Raw genomic sequence first — 19,797 nt, forward strand, 5'->3', positions numbered from 1 at the left:
GCCATAGAGATTCAGAATGTCTTCTCTAATTCTTCTTCTAGTTAATCTCACTTGTAACAGTCTCCCTTATGTAGTATGATCTTGTTGTCCTTTGCAGTGTGGTAAAATATTAAAGTCTACTGTTAATCAGACCACGCTCGTTGAAACTAGATTTCATGTCTTTATTTATTGTTGCAATGCATTTATCTGCAGTATGGGAAACAGTAGTAGCATAATAGTTAACAGCCTTGGTAAACAAACATTATGGATGCATTGCTTATTGTACACATTTTTAAACTCTGCCCAAACACTGAACCTGTGGGATTCACCGAGAGAGATGAACACACCATTTTTAATGTAGACTAAAACTTACAACTGACCGTTGGCATTACAGCAAAAAAATTGCCAAAGTTACTATGCTGTGGCTATCTATTAATTATGTACAGCTTCCATACTGTCCTCATGGGCATGAATGTCGTGACAAATTTAGGATTTTTAATGAATTCTCTGAACTGTTCTTTCTTCAGAGTGGAATGATTTTACAACAAAAATTGGGTGGACAAGCTTGTGTTTATTTTGGACTTTCTCTAATCCACACAGGGTCAGAAAGAAACGTATATGCTCAAATATATACATACATTCACTTAAATCTTTTTAAAAAGTGGTACTATTCTACAATGTCTTTTAACTTGACTAGATCAACTAATTGTTAGTGATCTTGACTGACTATAGCTTGTAGCTTGTCTATGCCAACATAAAAAGGATTTGTTTGGCAGCACTCATTGGATTGACCAATGCTCACTACAATGGGGAAAGTCCAAGGAACTCTGTGAAGATCTAAGAAGAAATTGGAAAGTTCTAAACAACTGCGGATTCCAAGATCATCAGTCAAATCATTCAAACAATTATACATAAATACAAGGTATTTGGATATACAGTATTACCACTTTGCCAGGGTTGGGAAGGAGACCCAGGCTGTCTCTGATGAGAGGAAATTGGTTGGGATGTTTCAGAACAACTGAGGAACCACCAAGACTCAAGCCTGTTATGAACAAGAAACTGTTGGACAACCAATTTTCAATGAAATTCAAATTCACTGACAGAGGCGAGGCTGCCGGACACTGGCGCCACCGGGCCCTCTGACCACCACCAGTAGGCAACAGGTGAAGTGTCTTGCCCAAGGACACATCTGGTAATCATACCAAATCACAACAACAGTCGCCTAAAGACGCTTTAAATTGTAAGGTAAAGTTAAAGTAAAGAGCCTACAATCATACAGAGAAAACCCCAACAATCAGACGAACCCCCCTTTACTTATTATTCCCTGATGGTTAAATTAATATCCACACAAATCAATTTTCCTTTTAACTGACATCATCCGCAGGTTGTTTTTTTTTGTTTTTTTTTATATTATAGTAAGCTTCACTGTCTTACTTTTGAGCTTCCTTTTATTGTGTTATTTATACAATATCCTGGGGGGGTTTCCCATTTGTTTTGTCTACCACCTGAGTCAGCTTGTAGGTTGTAGTGAGAGCAGGGATAGTTTGGTAGGGTGTGGAGGTTGTTTCTTTGAACGTTGGGTGTTGGTAGTTTTCTGTAAAATGTGCAAGATCTACTTTTTGTTTGGTGTGAAGTCACCACAAATATCTACTCCAGTCAGCAGTATACACTTGTACAACCTTTTATACTTCTGTCTCACCTTGGCCCTTCCTTTCATTATTACTTCTTTTCTTGAATGCTTCAGATTCACAGAACAAAGAGAAAAGTATTAGCATAAACAGTTTTAAGCTGCGTGGGTTAAAGAAGCAGCCACTTTTTTTTGTAACAATAGAGCTTTTATATATGGATGGATGGATGATGTGTCAGCAAGTCTGTTTCAAAAGCAAACACCAGGACTCCTTGATGGCGGTAATATTGTAATCTGTCACCTGCATTTAGGATCTCATTACATACACAACCTTTTGCCCTGCTATACTGTATTTTTTAATTAATATGTCTCAGTGTGTCTATTGTCAAATGAGAACGAAGAAAATATTCACTCTTAAGTTTTTCACATGCCTTTGAATAGAAAAGAGGGCTATTTGTAGCCCTTTCTTGTTATTGTTATGGTGAACTAGCTTGCCCGTGCCTGTGGTAATGCGTGCCTAGCGATAAGAATAAGGGAGCAGTGTTTAAACTGTCAAACGGGCACTCTTTGCCTGTCCTAAATCATTTATTAACTTGGAAAGGCCAGCTATTCACCCACCTCCTTAGCCTCCTCATTGTGCTGTCACTGTTATTGATGATGCGACTGTGTTGTGTCTGCATGCTAATTCACTAACTACATTTTGGGAAAAGCCACGGTTTTCACTGTCCTTCAGTCTACCTGCAAGTTTTTCTTTTAAGTCACTACTTAAAGAAATCAATCAAGGTTTTGTTTGGGTGGGGGTTTTTTTTGTTTTTGTTTGTTTCGTTTTTCAATATAGCTTTTGTGTATTTTATATGAACACTTGCTGTGGAAAAGATTAGAATTATTATTTTTTTCTAAGGTATATGCACATGTTAACTTGACGTATGTAAAGGTAGGTTGCAGTATTTAAGTTCCTAAATCTGATTTTCCTTGTTTGTTCCAGGAAAGATTCTGTTTAGGAGGAGCCACATCAGGGATGTGGCAATGAAAAGGCTAAGACCTATTAATGAATACTGCAGGGTGAGTATTCGTTATGCAATTCTCTACTTATGCTAAGCATCAACATATATACGTTATAAAATGCATTTGTCAAGAGAAAAGAAACCACAATCTGTGTACATTACATCACAGCTAGCTGGGTTCCCCCCCCCCCCGTTTTTTTTTTTTCCATCACATTCAGGCCCATTTTTAGTCGTCCAAACACATGCTTATATTAAGTAAAGTCAAGCTTGTAGTCAAACTACAGCATTTGCATAACAGAAAGATTTATACGTTCACTTTGTAGCAGCTTTATGAATAATGCTGCTGCCCTTGCGATCTAAATTGGCACTGTGCGGTGTGTGGCATGCTAAACATCCCGGAGCAAGTCTTTGTGACCGCAGGCATCCACTCTGCCGATGTGTTCTAAAAGGTCCCCAGGTGCTCTGTTGTAGACTCTGACCTTCCTGCAAAAAGAAACACGCCAAAGGAGAATTTTTCTCAAGGGATAGATGTGTATAAGGGGGGAAAAAAGTTTCTATGTAGCTAAATGAGAAGAGAATGTTGTTACACCACACAAAATGTAGGCCTTATGACCCCCTAGAGCAAGACCAGGGTGCAAGCATGCTGTAATGTATGTATGTGTGTGTGTGTGTGTGTGTGTGTGTGTGTGTGTGTGTGTGTGTGTGTGTGGTGTCTGTTTTGTCATTTTGAAATACCGCAGCTCATTCCATAAGTGAAAAAAAGGATGATGCAAAACTTGTGCCTTGTCCAACCCATTACATTGCTTTTTACCAGAGAGATTATTATTCACTTAACCTCAAGAAAAGGAAAATCATGCAACTCTACATTCTCAAGCTCCACTGCAGATGAGGTTAAACCGTATAACTGCCAACAGCTAGCAAGTAATTGCTTCATTTCAACAGGAACGCAACCACCACAGCCTATATAAAATAATCATGATTGATGCTCATCTTTTTAGCCTCTGAAGTAAAGTCGAATAGCAGTTTAAAGATTTTCATCTTTCTCAGTGAGGTGCTTTTTTATGGATACATATCTACAAGGCAGATATCTTCTGGAGTTGTGGTGGTTGCCACAGGCAAAGCATTTTCCCGTTGCTGAGCTAGCTCCAGTCAGCATATCCACACAACCACGGGCTATGTTTTTGTTAAATTTTACAGGCGTGACTTGGGGCTTTAAAACATGCACAAACATTTCCTTATGTCTCTCTCTACGAAGGAAACTTTGCTTCTGACTTAGCCTGTACTCGCGCTTTTACGATTTTCAGCTGCCTTATATTTTAATTGCTTTACTTCTCTCACTCCATCAAGACCCTTGTGAAACCATTACGGAAAAAAAATTGCTTCCTAAGGTGGAACTGACTGGTCACTTCTTCACCAGTAAAAACGGCAATTCTTCAGGCCTGAGAGTAAAGCTTTTATGTATGATGAACAATGCAGAGGACCGAAGGGGCTCTGTGTCATCAGGGGTTAAAGGAATGTGCAGCTGGTAGGCAACATCTTTAACCACTTATGTGAACAATAAAGGTAGGGGAGGAAAGGGTAGAGTTGCTGGTTCATGTCTGAGGGTGTGGGTGTTTTATGGGAACGGCTGAGACAATTTCAGTGGAATTGCCACAGTCAAATTTGAAGTTGTGCAAATGTATGAAAAGCCATAAAATATACCTGCTTAGCATTATTGGTTTAAGGATGCCTGCCTTTAAAATGTTTCAGTGCATATAAGCTTTGCTAAAGTTATGTTTAAAGACAGAAGGGAAGCAGAGTGAGACTTAATGTGGTCCAGGAGTGACTGTGGCTCAGGAGGTAGAGAAGGGCATCTACTAACTGGAAGGTTGATGGTCCAATCCCCAGCTGCTCCAGTCTGCATGCCCAAAGGGTCCTTGGGTAATTGCTCTTGATGCGTTCATCAGAGTGTGAATGTTAGCAACACTGACTTGCAGTGAAAAGCACTAAATAAGAGTCAGTCCCTTTACCATATTGCTTTTAAATTCAAGCAATATGGTATCTGTGTCCAACACATTTGTTAGTGATTTAAAACATCCATCAGTCCTTTGGCAGTATCATACATGTCAGAGCTAAGCACTGCCAGCGAAGAAGTTATCGCAGTAGCGGTAAAAACAAGTCAAAACTTTACTGGAGGATCAAAAATGGCATTTCATCCACCCCCACATGTAGTCAGATTGACAAGGTACAACTTTGTTGTTCTTACAGAAGAGCTGAGTCATCTCTTCTGTTGTACAGCTGAGGCTTTGTACTGACTCATTTCAAATTTCCCTGGTTATGAAACCTTGTTTTTCATATTGGGAAGCAAAGTTGGATGAAAGGTTGGATTAAAAAAATAGAAAAAAAGAGATCACTGGGAAGGTCAAATAGCTGATAAAAAACAATCACATAAAACGTCTCTTTAGAGATTTATTTAGACCTCGCTTATACTGTGGAACAGTACAAAAATCACTTATGCAGATAACATGAGCATCAAGATTTTTTTTTAACATATGGCTAAGATGCCCTTTATTCTAATTAAACATTCACTATATGTATGTACATGTGAGAGCATACTATACACTGACCCACACTGCCACAGTGTATTGTACCTTCTGAGAGGTTGGTCTTGCATTTCCATTATATATTTTTCCTTGGAGAATACACACAAACACGCACAGACAGACACACACACGCGTGCAATTACGTTAATGCTGCCTTCTATAAAGAACACCCATAAAGTCCATTTGCCGTAATGTACCCTGAGCCTCCCTCTTGTCTCCTCCCTGGGGAGAATTGTAATGAGCGGTCAAGCCACATGCTCACACGTGGATGGAAATAAATCTAAGGATTGCATCCTCTGCAGCAGGCAGAGATTTTGCACTCTGACCTCAGTTACGGCTCAACATCCTGGGCTGCATGACTAAACGTTGTGTGGGTCCTCTGAAAGTCTTAACAACACAAGATTTTTTTTGAAGCCTAATAGTTTCGAAGCCTAATATTTACCATGAATCAGCAAACAGGAATGAGGACACAAATCTCATCTTTTCTTTAACACAAACATATGACAAGGAAAACATAGTGCATGGGACAAGGACACTCTGGTTACGTCTTTGGCTTCCATTCCACATCCGTCAGTCCTGACGTTACATCAGCACGTGTCAGAGAGTCCAGGAGCTAGGCTGTGCTTCCTGGAAGGACAAAGCTGAAACACTTAGGAGTATTAAAATTAGAGGTAGAGACCAGAAGAGGAATCTTGATGGGTAGCACTGAGCTGATCTTGCCAGCAAATGGAGGAGTTGCATATTTTTTTCATAGCTAAGAGGGATAGTCTCCACAAGGTCATTGATGGGAGTTGTTTTTTTTCTTCTGGTTTGCCACATCAAGCTGGTGAGGTGATTATTCGTTCTCCTGCTCCCCCTTTAGAGGGTTGATTGAGAGCAAGTGGAAAACAGCCAGATAAAAAAATTAATAGCTGCGCATGAGTAATGACTAATAAAGAAAACTGAATGTGGATGTTTGTCTTTTATCTGTTGTCAGGACTCATCTCTCTGCTGCCGGTGATCCTAAAAAGAGGAATAAAGATTTTACCAAAAAATAAAGAATGGAAGATTGTGATTTTGGGATTTTTTTAATACAGCTTTTGTTCTTTCTATTGGAAACCAAGCGTTGCAGGGTAAAATAAGTATGAGAACAGACATAAAAACTTGAGGCCAGGTCAAATGAACACCGTTTTTATCCTCTGGTTGACCTCCCTGTGCACTGAAGTGATTATGCGTGTCAGTTTGTGTGTTTAAGTTTCCTGAAATCTTTGTGCACGCAGGCCCTCATTCAGCTGCCAGTCTACATCTCCCAGTGCGAGGAGGTCAGAGTGTTTTTTGAGACCAGACCTGAAGACCTCAACCCACCCAAGGAGTGAGAAGCACACATGTACCCAAACACACACCCTCACATATCTCCTTAACTATTAAAAACCCTTCCTCTTGTATACAATGGTAAATCATTGTTCCACTGGCTCATGGTATGCCATGTCCTGCGAGATCTGCTGGTAATGAACATTCATTATACTCTCTAATGAATATGATTTCATACTCCCGCTCAGCCTTCTGTTGGGGTTTTCTAGCAGAAACACACTTAATAGGTCCTGTTTTTAAAGCTGAGCTTGCATTTTTGCTGGAGCGGAGTGCGGACACCAGCCTCTACACAGCTGAGTCCACATAGTTTCTTGATAATCTCACTCTCAACACATTAGCGCAATATCCAGCACTAAAAGTAACGCAACTGTGTCGTTATTAAGCTTACATTTAGGGCTGTAGGGGTTATGGATGGCTGCCTTCAGCCAAACCGTAGACCCTAGAGATGTTTTATTTAATTAATAAATTTTGCTAACAGCTGCAGAAAGGCAGCGTAGTCATGTCCTCTCCGTCGAAACATCTTGACGTGTGTTGTCAGCTGTTAGGAAATCCACTAGATAAGGCCTGTGACTATATTTATGTATAAACCTATCACATCCTGATGTTTTATAAATGCCATAATGCCATTCAGGAGTGGCATGCACTGAGTGAGCAGCTGGGGGTTCACGCCCAAGGACAATTAACAGGACAAGAAGCTGTTATGAAGATTGAATGTGAAATGAGCTCCTGCAACAGCCTGCCATGTTGTCATATATAATGCAGACAGATTTAATCTTCCTTTGAAGTCTGCTGTGTGCTGCCGTCAAGTACTTTACTGGGGCCAGGCTTTAGGAAGACTGCTTGATTATAGTTACTTCACTCTTTTGACAAGATGAGCCACTTTCAGTATAAAATGTGATGAACGTTAGCTAAATAACTGGAATTTAAAACAGCCCTAACTTGTGTGTACGTACTCTTACTTTAAATAGTGAATTCAAGTAAATTTGTGGGGGGAAAAGATCTCTCCCAAAACTGGAATTATCACAAGGATTTGGGTGTTATTTTCCACATGCAGCCCCTCTGTATGAAGAGTTTGCATTTGTGTTCTCTGATATTGGAAAACTTTTCACTCTATTGGTGGTATCAGGATAGCAGATCATGGCAACTGTAAGCTGATACCAAACAAAAAGTGTGTCTAAAAGTTTCCGAAGCCTGTCGGTGGAATATGAATCTATATTTATAAGTTATGACACCCAGTCCGCACTCTTGTTTGTTCTCACACATCTCCACATCTTTTTTTCCCCCTTTCTTACCTCGGGGAAGGTTGCCAAGGACCCATACTTCCCTACTCCTCATACAAAGCCCCAAGCATGTATCAGTAGAGACGGGGGAGAGAGAGGGAGATGTGATTCCTTGAGGCAGATGAATATAGGAAGGACCTTGGTTTGTCTTTATTGAAATTGGATTACTGCTTTCTGCTAGTGCAGCCTGTTGCTTGGCTGACTGACAACAAGGCTGCTGTACAGCAACTGTAGGAGAAGATTTATCATGGCCTATAAATCTACTGCAACGAGTAAGACATGTTATACTTTCTTCTTAAGAGCAGCAGAGAGGAGAGGAAAGGAGAGGACAGGAGAACTCAATTGTAAAGAGGAAGTAGATGGTCAGTGAGTAAAAAGGAAGAAAGAAGTACAGAAGAGGAAGTGTTGCAAGAAGAAGGCAAGGAAAAGGAAAGAAAATGCAAGGAAGATCGTTATAGAAAAAAAGGACGTCATATAACCTAATCCAGAGAGAAGATTAGGCACAGGGAGGGATGGAGCGATTTTCTGTGAGCAGTTGTTTACTGTAAAGTTTAGTTTGAGGTTTCAAAACTTCTTCACCTTTATTCTCTGTATGAAAACAAAGTATACACATGCAGTGCACGCGCAGATTCATGTGTTGTAGTCCATTTAGTCGGTCGCCCTGAGTATTTCTCATTATAATACCCTAATTGGCAAGCTTGGGGGTAAACATTCACAGAGATGAGGTCTCTGCAATTAACAGTTCTATCAATCCAATAATCCTTTATGTGGCTGAGAGCATTGATGTTGATGCAGAGAAATGGACACAGAGTGGCTGCCAAGGAAAACAATCAAGGGAGATAAAGCAGTAGGTTGAGCAGACGTGGAAGATGTGAGATGGAAAAAAGGAAGGCACTGGTAGGCTATAAAGTAAGGGTGCGACGTTTAGATAACGAGGGACAAACAGAGCAAATGCTGAGCATTAGCCACCAGTGACTTTTTGAGGCATCTGGCCATTGAATCAGTTCCTGACTCTTGCTGTGGAGTGATGGTCTATTTATCTGGATAATGTCTAAACCAGACACAGCAGATGCTGTATTGAATTTAACATCAGCCCGGATTTTCGGGATCAGCTATCTCAAAGCTTTTTATTCACATTAGCCTGCGTTGCAGACATGGATCTGTTTTCTCCTGCGTGACAGTTTGTAGATCTGATGGGTAAAGAGCCTTTCTTTTTCTCTTGTATTTAATTCCTCCAGCAGTACACGTGTTAAATGATAGTGAGATTAAGTAGAAATGAATAATTGGGGATGCTGTTCTATTGCTGTTGATGTTTGTTTTTAAGTTATTTAAGTGGGACCTTCATGAGTTTGTGAATTATGTTAAATATTATTAGTATGCTGGTTCCATTCCATTTTGGTATGTATGGTGTGGTCATGTAATGTTTTCTTTTCTTTAACAGGGAACCCATTGGGAAGAAGAAATCAGGTGAGATAGCTTTGATTGTGTATTTGAAATGAAAGGTAGGTTAGTTAATCATGAGAATCTTGGCTTTTCTCTGATAAACTATGTATTGAAAGGAATAAAAGCAAGTCTTCAGTAATTACCTCTGTGTCATATGATAGGACGTTATCTCCATCTAGTGGTCACAGGTTGAACAAACCAAAACAATGACTTTATTAGAAGACATTCCTTCTATACTGATGTTACAGTACTGTTGAACCAAGAAACAAACATTGTCCTTCTCTGTTCCTCTTTATATATACTCTGTATCCCCTCAGTTCATCTTTTATTCTTAATTTTGCATCCATGTTATCTTTTTCAGTTTTCTTCTCCATTCATTTTCCTTTCCCTCAGGGTTTGTGGAGAGAGCAACTACTTTCCTAAAGCGAGGTAGTAAACACACTGTCATGCTTGGTCGTGCTGTGTGTGTAACCCCAGTGGGTCGTTAGTGGCCCGTCCCCCCTCTCCTTCCCTGGCCTGGGCAGGTGGGATGTGGCTCTGTTGAGGCTTGGGGCTTGCATTGGTTCTGTTAATGATAAATTGTTGGTGATTGACTTTTGGAACTGGTGTGGGTCATATCTCAGCTCTATTTATATATGTTGTGTTGGTACAGGGTAGTAAAGTTATGCTCTACTATGAATGCATGACCCTGTATAGTAAGCTTGGTTATGCTAACAGCAATACATTGAATCAGGGAGTTAGAAATAGAAAAATTATATTTTAATCACTAGATTTAAAGATGCATTGAAATGTAAAGGATCGAAGAAGTTGATATTATAAAGGAATCCTTTAAAATTTATACCAGTATGTTTCAGGATGCCATTGTCATTAATTAAGAAATTACAATTAATAAATTTGTCATTTACATTTTTAAATATGGCTCTGTTTCAAATATATCAAATATTATGTTTAAGGTGAGCTAATTACGCTAACCGACTTAAATTGGTTTAGCTAGTGGCGCCATAGTGTAGTGATTTACAAATTTGCCAGAGATCTTTGGTTTGATCCTGGGAGGAAAAAAAAAGGTTTGAGGTTTTGTTTGGAAAGGCATCTGGAGTAAAAAATGTGGAACTCAAACACACAATGACTAAGGGAATAGTTGAAAATAGCTTGTGTTAAAAATGACTAGTGTTCCTCCAGTTCTGCTTTAGAGAAATTTGCATTACTAATATTCAAATCTTTAACTAGCATAATGGAGAAATTGCAGATTAAGCAGTACTAAATTTGGCTTTAATCAGATTATTTTCTTAGCTAGCTGCTGCTCACTGAAGGAGGCTAATGTTAACGTATTTTTAAGCTGCCCGATCAAGAAAATCTATTTTGTAATTACTGTACATACTTAATGTTATTATTATTTTGTTATTTTAAATCTGAACTTTTTGTGTGCCATAAACGCATTACTTTAGAATGTGTTTGATAGCACCTTCAGTGATTAGCATGCTGCAATTTATGCTAATGTCCCTTCATCGTGCATTTTATCAGTCAGCCAAGTTTTAGTGTGTGCATTTTTACACAACAAACGTCAATAGAAAAAGCAGAGTTGTTAGAGTTTTTATTTATACATTATTTTAACAGTGATTATATTGTGAGCCCTCGTTTGTTACTTTATTTTTTTAGTGATGTAGCGCTAACATTGGTGGTGGGTCTTAATGATGCTGGTTTGTTTCTATAGACATGTCACAGTCATGGTGAGAAATAAATTAACCATCTACGCTTTTCAATCCATCCCCTTCACTCCCATTCTCCAAATCTTCCTTTATTTCTCTCTCAGCTCGTTGTTTCCCCTCACGCTCCTTTCCAATCACGTACACTGCCTCCTCCGTCTGGACTCTGAGGGAATCTCAGTAATGTACATAAGCCCCCTCTAACAAAAAAACTTTTTACTTAATAGCTTTTGCACAAATTGCGACCTTGGAATTATTCTTGGCATTTCATCAAAAGGCAGTTTTTTTTCCTCCCACTTAGCCTAAAATTGAATTCTGGCTGTTTTGTAAAGGCCTGCTTAAATTGGGTTTTAGTGAAGTTATTCAAAGCCCATATAAAGTCTGACATTTTAAAAGGTCATATTACATTTGGTCAATGAAATGCAAAACCTTTAAAGGTCAATACCTTAAACCCACACTGATGCAATCTTATAATTCCAAGTTCATGGACAGTCCTTTGATATTATGCACATATGAACAGAGCTCTTCAGCGAAGAACAAAAGATATTGAGTGGAGGCTTTTCTCGCATTATTGAGATTTCATTCGTGACTCCCCTAAGAAAGATCAAAGAAGATGTGCTAAACTTCTGTTATGATTTTTTTTTTTATTCTTCCCTTAATAGGAGACTCCTCCTCAGCAGACCCTCTTGTACTCGACCAGTATGTGGCAGTAACAGACTATGAGAAGCAGGAGAGCTCTGAGATAAGCCTGCATGTGGGGCAGGTGGTGGAGGTCATTGAGAAAAATGAGTCTGGCAAGTTTCATACAGAATTAGAACATATATTCTGTACATTTCTCTGATGTTTTCATTGTGGCAGATTGCTGCTTTCACTGTTCAGCTAACCTGTTACGTTAAGTGTTGATGTGGAACTATGCAATTACTTGAAACATTATGGGGGTTTGTGGGTTTGTTGCTACTGCTGGACTTGGTCTGTTGCCAGCTATTAAGGTTGAGTTAAATAGGTTTGCTAAAAATACTCAAGAGAAATAGCAGTTGATATATTAATAAAAATATATATTTTAAAAACCTCAGAGTATGCCAGTAATGTCATCTTGTTTTGTAAATCATAGCTATTTATTAACTTTTTAAATTAATTAATCAAATTACTAAAACAAATAGTCATTCAAATATCGGAATATCCGCAATGGTAACATGTACACCCAAGAACAGCGGTCCCCAACCTTTTTTGCGCCACGGACCGGTTTATGTCCGACAATATTTTTACGGACTGGCTTTTAAGGTATCACGGATAAATACAACAAAATAAAACCAGTACTGGTACCAAAAAAAGATTTATTCATAACATACAGGAAAAGAACCAGGGAAGCCAAGTTAAGGATAAAAACATTTAAAAAATAACGATAAAAACCCCGAAAACCATAAATTTCACACCCGAGCCTCAACTCTCTCGTACCAAACAACGCCTGGGGGTTGGGGACCGCTGCCCAAGAAGATTAATAGTAATGCATAATAAAAGAATAATTGTAATACATCACATAAACTATAGGTTACGCATGCTTAAAAAAAAAAAGCAACATATGGTGGTGCTTTGCAACAATCCCAGCAACAAGTCAAATATCAGTCGTGCGTTTTACTGACGCATATAATCCCTTAACTGAATAAGCATTGCATGAGGTGCAGTATCTTGTATATCAGTTTTGTTTTGTTTTTCCTGCCTGTTTAGGGTGGTGGTTTGTGAGTTCAGAAGATGCTCAGGGCTGGGTCCCTGCCACCTGCCTTGAGGCCCAGGATGACCCTGATGACTTCAGTCTTCCAGGAGAAGAAGGTACATCAAGCTTTACATTTGGGTGCTACTGTTTAGATTCAATGTTACCACAAGGAAAGGTTTAGGGTGCAGTGCAGAAGTGCAGAATACACCACGTCAGAGGCACATCTTTTGTTACACACCGTTTAACTCCTGTAACTCACTCAGTACTCTGTTGATGGTTAATAAGCAAACCTATTTTGTCAGACTGACTTTTGAGTTGAAGACTGTTGCTGCTAAGACTCTGTGTGTGTTTTGCATTCTAGAGAATTGGCAAAAGAAAATCCAAAAGGATCAGTAGAAAAAAATTACAATTTCATTGCCAAAGCCCTGGTAAGGATATGCTAAAGAAAGGAATATTGTACAGTAAATGACAGGATCTCAAAATAGGGTGCTCTGCCAATATGCAAATTATAGATCTTAAAAGCCTGAGATGTATGAGGTGGCTGGCTGCCCTATCAAAGTCTGGAGAGTTTGTTTGATTCAAACATTCACAGATTTTATTCCGTAAGAGAACAATACAAAATCAACAAACAGCATTATGCTAATCAGCATTCAATTTAAAATGCCACATTAATAAGAAAAATTTTAAAACACCCCAGAGATCCCTATTAACCATTAGATGAAGGAACTATTTGTCAGTTCAAGTAAATAAAAATACCAATTATTTCCCCATAGATCCATCAATACCGAAAGTGTTTTAGGATGAAAATATCCTCCAGATTGCATTTGTAATGTTCACTTCCTATTTTGCCCCAATTACTGTGCTGGGATGTCAGTGCCACGGAGATTCTGGTCACTGCCAAGGCATATGGGTCGTCGCAGAACTTTAGGGGATCTATTCAGCACAGGCTTTGGGCAAGGTGGAGCGCACGCCTTTCTTTTCCCCCTATAATGAATGTGTGTGCGTGTGTGTGTGTGTGTGTGTGTGTGTGTGTGTGTGTGTGTGTGTGTGTGTGTGTGTGTGTGTGTGTGTGTGTACACACACGCATATAAAACTGTGTGCATGTTTGTCCATGTGTGCGCATGAAGAAATGTTGCATGAGTGACCTCAGCATGTAAATAAATCCTCGCATGCAAAGTGAACTGCATATTTGTGTATAAATGTATTTGTTATAAATAATATATATGATAAAAATATATATTTATTTATATATCAAATAAATGACTAGAACAATTTAACCAGCATTAATAAACGCGTGATTGTTCACTGTGTGTAGTATGTAATAGTAGTAGAAATGGTGTTGACAATAGACAAGGCTGTGTTTGATGTTGTAACAAGTTTGTCCTGTGTGTGCGTTTTTGTGTCTTACATTTTCACTCCACAAGATGTTGCTCAAGCCTTGCCTCACTAGATAAGTTATAACAGGTAAAACTAATGTGTGCCTATAGCAACCACAGTATCTCATCTGAAATCTCAATATTAAATTGCTGAGCAGTTTCTGTTAATCAGAAAGAAGTTCCTGTCGTTTTTGCCCTAACAAGAATCTTTGCCAACTTTGTGGGGAAAAAAAGGATGATAGTCTGTGTCTGGTGTTTTTGAAGTTTTGGTCAGAAGCAAAATTCCTCATTTCCTTCTGTGTTCAGTCTTAAAAAGAGAAGGTTTAATTTAAAGTCTGTTGAGGAAAAAGTTGGTCTCAAAAGGCAGCTCAACATCCAACCACCCAGTGCTTGCTTCTGCGTAAATATGTGAAGTTAGAGCTTGTTGTGCCAGTCGTTAGCAGTGGCACAACAAGCTCCACTTTCAGCTTTGTTGGCAGTGTGTCACTGGCAACACACTTTTACTTGGAGATCACACCCATTAACCTATGTCGACTGCCAGTACTGCCATTAGAGGCGAGTGGGAATAACAAAGATGGCATTCACTCCTATTAAATCCTTTTGAACGCTTTATTTTATTTTAGACTGGTTGCATTATTACTTGAATTAATTTTTTTAAAATGCTGTAACTTTTACTGTCATCTTTGATTCAGTTTCACATTGAGAAAAGTTAAAAAAAAAAAACAAATCCAGGTAATGGAAATCCCAGACAGTCGACTCTTTTCCAGTCACTTGGTTAAGTGACAAAATGTTTCATCCACTGAAAACACTGCATCCAGATGACCAGAATCAGCTCTCTGGGGATAAATACTTTAGGCCATAGTAGTTTAAGTGTGTCATTATGTGCTATACGTACCCAGCCTACATTATGCGTTTATTTGTGGCACCCTAACTGTGAACTGATAACGTGTTCTGATACACGTAACAATATTTCCTTTTTCCACGTTCAGAAGAGAAGTATTCAGTGATTTATCCGTACTCGGCCAGAGACCAGGATGAGATCGACCTGGAGAAAGGCATGATTGTTGAGGTTATTCAGAAGAACTTGGAAGGCTGGTGGAAGATCAGGTAGCAACAGCCACATTTTTGTAATACAGTGCAATATGTTCAAATACTTCTTAGTACATTGTTGATAATGGTGGTAATAGGAATGAAAATGCTAATGCATGTTACTGTACAGACTGCAGGAAGGTCCAATTTTTTTGTTTTCGTCCAGCTTTATGTTCATTATATATCAGCCACTAACTGTCCATCTCTCCTCCATTTAGGTACCAAGGCCGTGAGGGCTGGGCCCCAGCGTCCTACCTGAAGAAGGCTGACATGCAGAAGCAGTCAGCAGGCGCTCCTCCTCATGCCAGTACAAATGACCTAGATGGGCTTTCTAAACAAATCCAGCAAAACAACGCCGCTAGAGAAAACCGAGAGAATAGCCAGAAGGAAAACAGGCTCTCGGTTTTCTCTGAGAACAACAAAATCAGTAAGTGAATTTAACAAAACAGTGCCTCTGAGATTTAGTTTTAAAATATTAAAGCAACCAAAGCATGCAAAAGCTTTGCAAAGATAAGCTTGCACACAAGTGACTAAAACCTTTTTTCTGGCAAAGCAACAATGTGCCAAATAATACAGTTTTACCTAATGACAGTCAAAATATTTATTGTGCCAGTGGAGAAAACCTGAATGGAGACGTGTAACAATTTCCCAGAACACATATTGCTAGTTTTCAGTTGGGCTGCGAGCTACTAGTGTGATTTTGTTTTGTTTTTTGCAGAAGTGGGATCAAGACACAGACCTCCTCCACGCAGAGATCTCACCATTGTAAGAATATACCCAGTGGTGATTCTGTATATCTGAAGATAGCTTTCAGTGGCTTAATAAATAAATAAGGTTTTCACCAGTGCAACCTTTATGTGTGCCCTCTCACATCCCACAGCCACGTGGTACAAACTTACCCAAGCCACCCGTCGCTCCCCAAGTTGAGGAAGAGTTCTACACCATAGCAGACTTTCAGACCACCATCCCTGATGGAATCAGCTTCCAAGCTGGAGTCAAAGTTGAGGTGGGTTAGACACGGCCTAAAGTTTTGCTCCTCTGAATTAAGAAAAATGGTTTTTCACTAACATTTGGTTTAAACTACATTGATACATTCTAGGTGATTGAAAAGAATGCAAGTGGTTGGTGGTACATCCAGATCGATGACAAAGAAGGCTGGGCACCTGCCACTTTTATTGACAAGTACAAGAAGACCAGCAATGCCTTGCGACCCAATTTCCTCGCCCCGTTGCCCAATGAGATGGAGAAGCTGAGGCTGGAGGATGGTGGTTGTTCGAATGTTTCAGGTACAGATGACAACTGGTCCAAGCCTTTACCAGATGAGCCAAATGCAGCCTCTGAGTCCTCTACGCGCCCTAAGCTCAGAGATTGGAAGTCCAATGCCAGCAAGGGGCCCTCTTTCTCTGGGCCTTTGCCCCCAGCCCCAACTGCACCTCCCGCTGAGGAGAAACCTGCTCTGCCGCCTCGAAGAGAGTCTATTAATAAGAGCTTTGAATTGGAGGTAGCAGAGAAATCGAGGTCAGATAACTCCAAACCTTTGCCTCCAAAACCCCCAGCTCCTGGGGTCATCGTGCCACTGGTTACACCTAAACCTCCCCCCTTCAAATCAGACAAACCCCCAGAGACCAAGAAAGATGAAAAGAGCAAAGCTCTTCACCTTCGAAATGAGATGGGTCTTGAATGTGGCCACAAGATCTCTGCCAAAGAGGTGAAGAAGTTTAATCTGAAACCTGTGCCTAAACAGCCACCAAAACCCAAGCCAGAATCACAGGAGGAGAAAACCGAGGCACCGGGCCCAGCTGTGTTTATGAAGGCAAAGCCAGTGGTCCGACCTAAACCCGTTACAGCTGCCAAGCCAGATCCCCCAGGGGAGAACAAAGTAGACATCACCAACTTGAGAAGCAAGTTGAGACCATCTAAGCCGGCAGATGCTAGCTCAACAGAGGTGAACCATCAGAATGACGCCTCGCCAGCAGTAAATAGTTCCCACACAAGTTCACCCCCTAGCTCTCCTCCAGTGAGCATCCCACCTCTGAATAACGGTAAGTATTCTAATGAGCCAAAACTTCCACCAAAACACATCAGTGGTCATGGCCAGGAGAGCTCATCGCCTCTTGCAAAACCAGCAGTGCCTCCCCACAAGGAACCCCCTCAGAGACCGCCGGCCACGGTTCCAAAAAGACCACCCCCTCCAAAGAAAACTGATCCATCAAGTCCAACTGAACTTAAATCTCCACCAACTCTTAAAGAAACCCAGGACGTTCCCAAGGCTGGACCACCACAGCTCAGCAGACCACCTCCCCCAAAACCCAAAGGGTTTCAGGCACCAGCAAGCAAAGAGAAGGAAGAGCCCAAGGTGAATAAAGTCCCAATTCCTCCAAAGCCCCAGCTGAAGCCTGGGCCACCCAAGGATAGGCTTCCACCTTTACTCAAGGAGCCCAGCAAGGATGAGCTGTATCTTGCTGTGGCAGACTTTGAAGGGGATGAGCAAACATCCAGCTTCAAGGTGGGCACAGTGTTTGAGGTTCTGGAAAAAAACAGCAGTGGCTGGTGGTTCTGTAAAAACGTAGGAGAAGAAGTCGAGAGCTGGATCCCCTCGAATTACCTGAGCAAGAAACCTTAGGAAGTAAATGTGCTCGCACACATCGCCATATGAACATATAAGTAACTTAATGATCTAAATGAACAAGATCTCACTAATTTCTTGCTACTTAGCCTGTTTTTTTTTTTTTTTTTTAATTTATAGGTACATTTTTTTTATTGACACATTTTGTTTTGTTTCATTTTTATACAAATATTTTACCTACCAACTGAACCAGCAATAACACATGACCTTGTTGGGTTTTGTAATGTTTACTTTTTTTGTTTTATGTCAACTATATATGAAATCTTAGGTTAAAAAAAAAAAAAAAGTATCTTGCCTTTGCTGCCGTATGTTAGTCACCGTGTCAGTCTCGCCATTTCTCGGGCTAGAAACTAGAAGAGCAGTAAATGTATCTACACCCTTGCCTTTTAATATATGGTGCCTCAATATTATATGCGAAGTGCTTCAGCGCTTATTAAATGGTATGCAATGGTAGACAATAGTCCTTGTTGGAGTCTTGGAGTCATTTTACTATAAAATCAAGAATCGCATTGTACATTGCAAGAGTACAGAGTAGACGTTTAAATTAACTCACTGGGGGAGTTCATTGACTACATCTGAACTTTCAAGTGCTAATAGTTGGTTATCTCTTTGCCCAGTGCTGTTTGTTACCTTGGAGACGTGCATATTAGCGTTTCCGTGTTGTATTGCTTTTATTCTGACTGCATAATTAATGTTGCAACGAATTGTAACAGATGTGCACTTTCAGTCATTTCAGCTGAAGTTTAAGGTTTGCACACACTGAAAGAAAGGGGAGAATGCCACGGTGCATTTAGTTTTATAAGCCATTTTCAGACTGCTTTCTTTATTTGTGTTATCCTCACTGTAGCAAAGAGGCTATATTATCCAAACTGAGAAGGCAAGAAGGGTCTATATATCAAAGTATTTTAACATAACTGTTCTCAGAGCCATCAGTGGGATTTGCAAAATGTGAACGGCAGAGCACATCTGCCTATCTGACATAGCAATTGAATACCTACAGTCATTTGTGCAATGATTTACAGTATTGTAAATGTACAATCTGTTCGTAACCGAAGTGTGGTGCTCCGATAACAAAGTATGACCGTTGTATAAGAATAATGTTTTACATTGACGCTTGACTGGTCTCAAGTATGGTCGGTGAAACAAATTATTTTTTATTGTACAGAAATGAGTCATATCTTAACTATTGTCACTTTTTTTTGATGTTCGATCTATTTTATCCCCCTCTGTGCTGATCAAAGGGTTAGAAGAAGAAAGTTTCAAGAAGGTATTTGGTTGTTGATTTGGTTGATGATAGGATTTAAGTAATTAAGGAAAGGTTTGGGGAAACAACTGGCTGGTAATCTAACAATTGGTCCATATCTCAAGTGTTTACAAAGTACCAATTGTCTGACACTAAAAAAATAAATCTGTTCATAGTTATGAAGATAATTAGACAAGGCTGCAAGCTTTATAACACTAATTCTGTTCTGCTTGTAGTTGCTATAATGTTATACCATCTTCCAATCATACCAAAGTATGTTACCAACTTTAAAAAAAAAAAATCCTAAAGTGAAATCCTAAAGGGAAAGGACAGAAGTACAATGCAAGGCAAGTGTATAGGGGTTATTTCAGTATTGTAAACTGTTTACTTTTTTGCTATGTGTTTTCATTACAGTGTATCTGCTTTTGCTTTAAGTCAATAAAAGTTTTGTGATTTTTCACTTCAGATGCCCCACTGCTTCCACTCAGTGTTTAGCGTTTGATTTATTTGGGTTGTAGTTTCTTCAGAACTGCTTAAATTCTTCATTGCACAAATTCTCAGATTTTGATCTGTGTCGACATGGTAACATCAGTCATACTTCAGATTTGTCAGATTCACATCTGTGATGTGAATCTCCCATCGCAAAATGCCATCTACTGATTTGAGATCTGGTGATTGTCGAGGGATTTTCCTGTTCAAGAAACCTTCACCACTATGTGTCAGACAGTATGGATCCATGATTTTGTGGTGTTTAGACCAAGTTTTGTAGCATAATTGAGACTCC

General features: G+C 39.7%; 1 protein-coding gene across 4 annotated transcripts in view; it reads left to right on the top strand.

Moving 5' to 3' along the window:
- Positions 1–19,478, top strand: part of sh3pxd2b (SH3 and PX domains 2B) — a 33,388-nt gene extending 13,910 nt beyond the window's left edge. The window contains exons 4-15 of one of the 4 annotated variants that reach the window (XM_026183153.2): positions 2,592–2,668; positions 6,452–6,543; positions 9,264–9,289; positions 9,659–9,694; positions 11,631–11,762; positions 12,694–12,795; positions 13,554–13,637; positions 15,045–15,162; positions 15,363–15,571; positions 15,863–15,909; positions 16,025–16,150; positions 16,244–19,478. In XM_026183153.2, coding sequence (XP_026038938.1) covers positions 2,592–2,668; positions 6,452–6,543; positions 9,264–9,289; positions 9,659–9,694; positions 11,631–11,762; positions 12,694–12,795; positions 13,554–13,637; positions 15,045–15,162; positions 15,363–15,571; positions 15,863–15,909; positions 16,025–16,150; positions 16,244–17,767 — 2,573 coding nt within the window. In that variant the 3' untranslated portion in view covers positions 17,768–19,478. The remainder of the gene's footprint in view (positions 1–2,591; positions 2,669–6,451; positions 6,544–9,263; positions 9,290–9,658; positions 9,695–11,630; positions 11,763–12,693; positions 12,796–13,553; positions 13,638–15,044; positions 15,163–15,362; positions 15,572–15,862; positions 15,910–16,024; positions 16,151–16,243) is intronic. The other 3 variants (XM_026183154.2, XM_026183155.2, XM_026183156.2) reach the window with 3 other exon arrangements.
- The last annotated feature ends 319 nt before the right edge of the window (positions 19,479–19,797 follow it).

The sequence above is a fragment of the Astatotilapia calliptera genome, chromosome 10 (assembly GCF_964374335.1).
Source record: "Astatotilapia calliptera chromosome 10, fAstCal68.1, whole genome shotgun sequence".
Lineage (NCBI taxonomy): Eukaryota > Metazoa > Chordata > Actinopteri > Cichliformes > Cichlidae > Astatotilapia > Astatotilapia calliptera.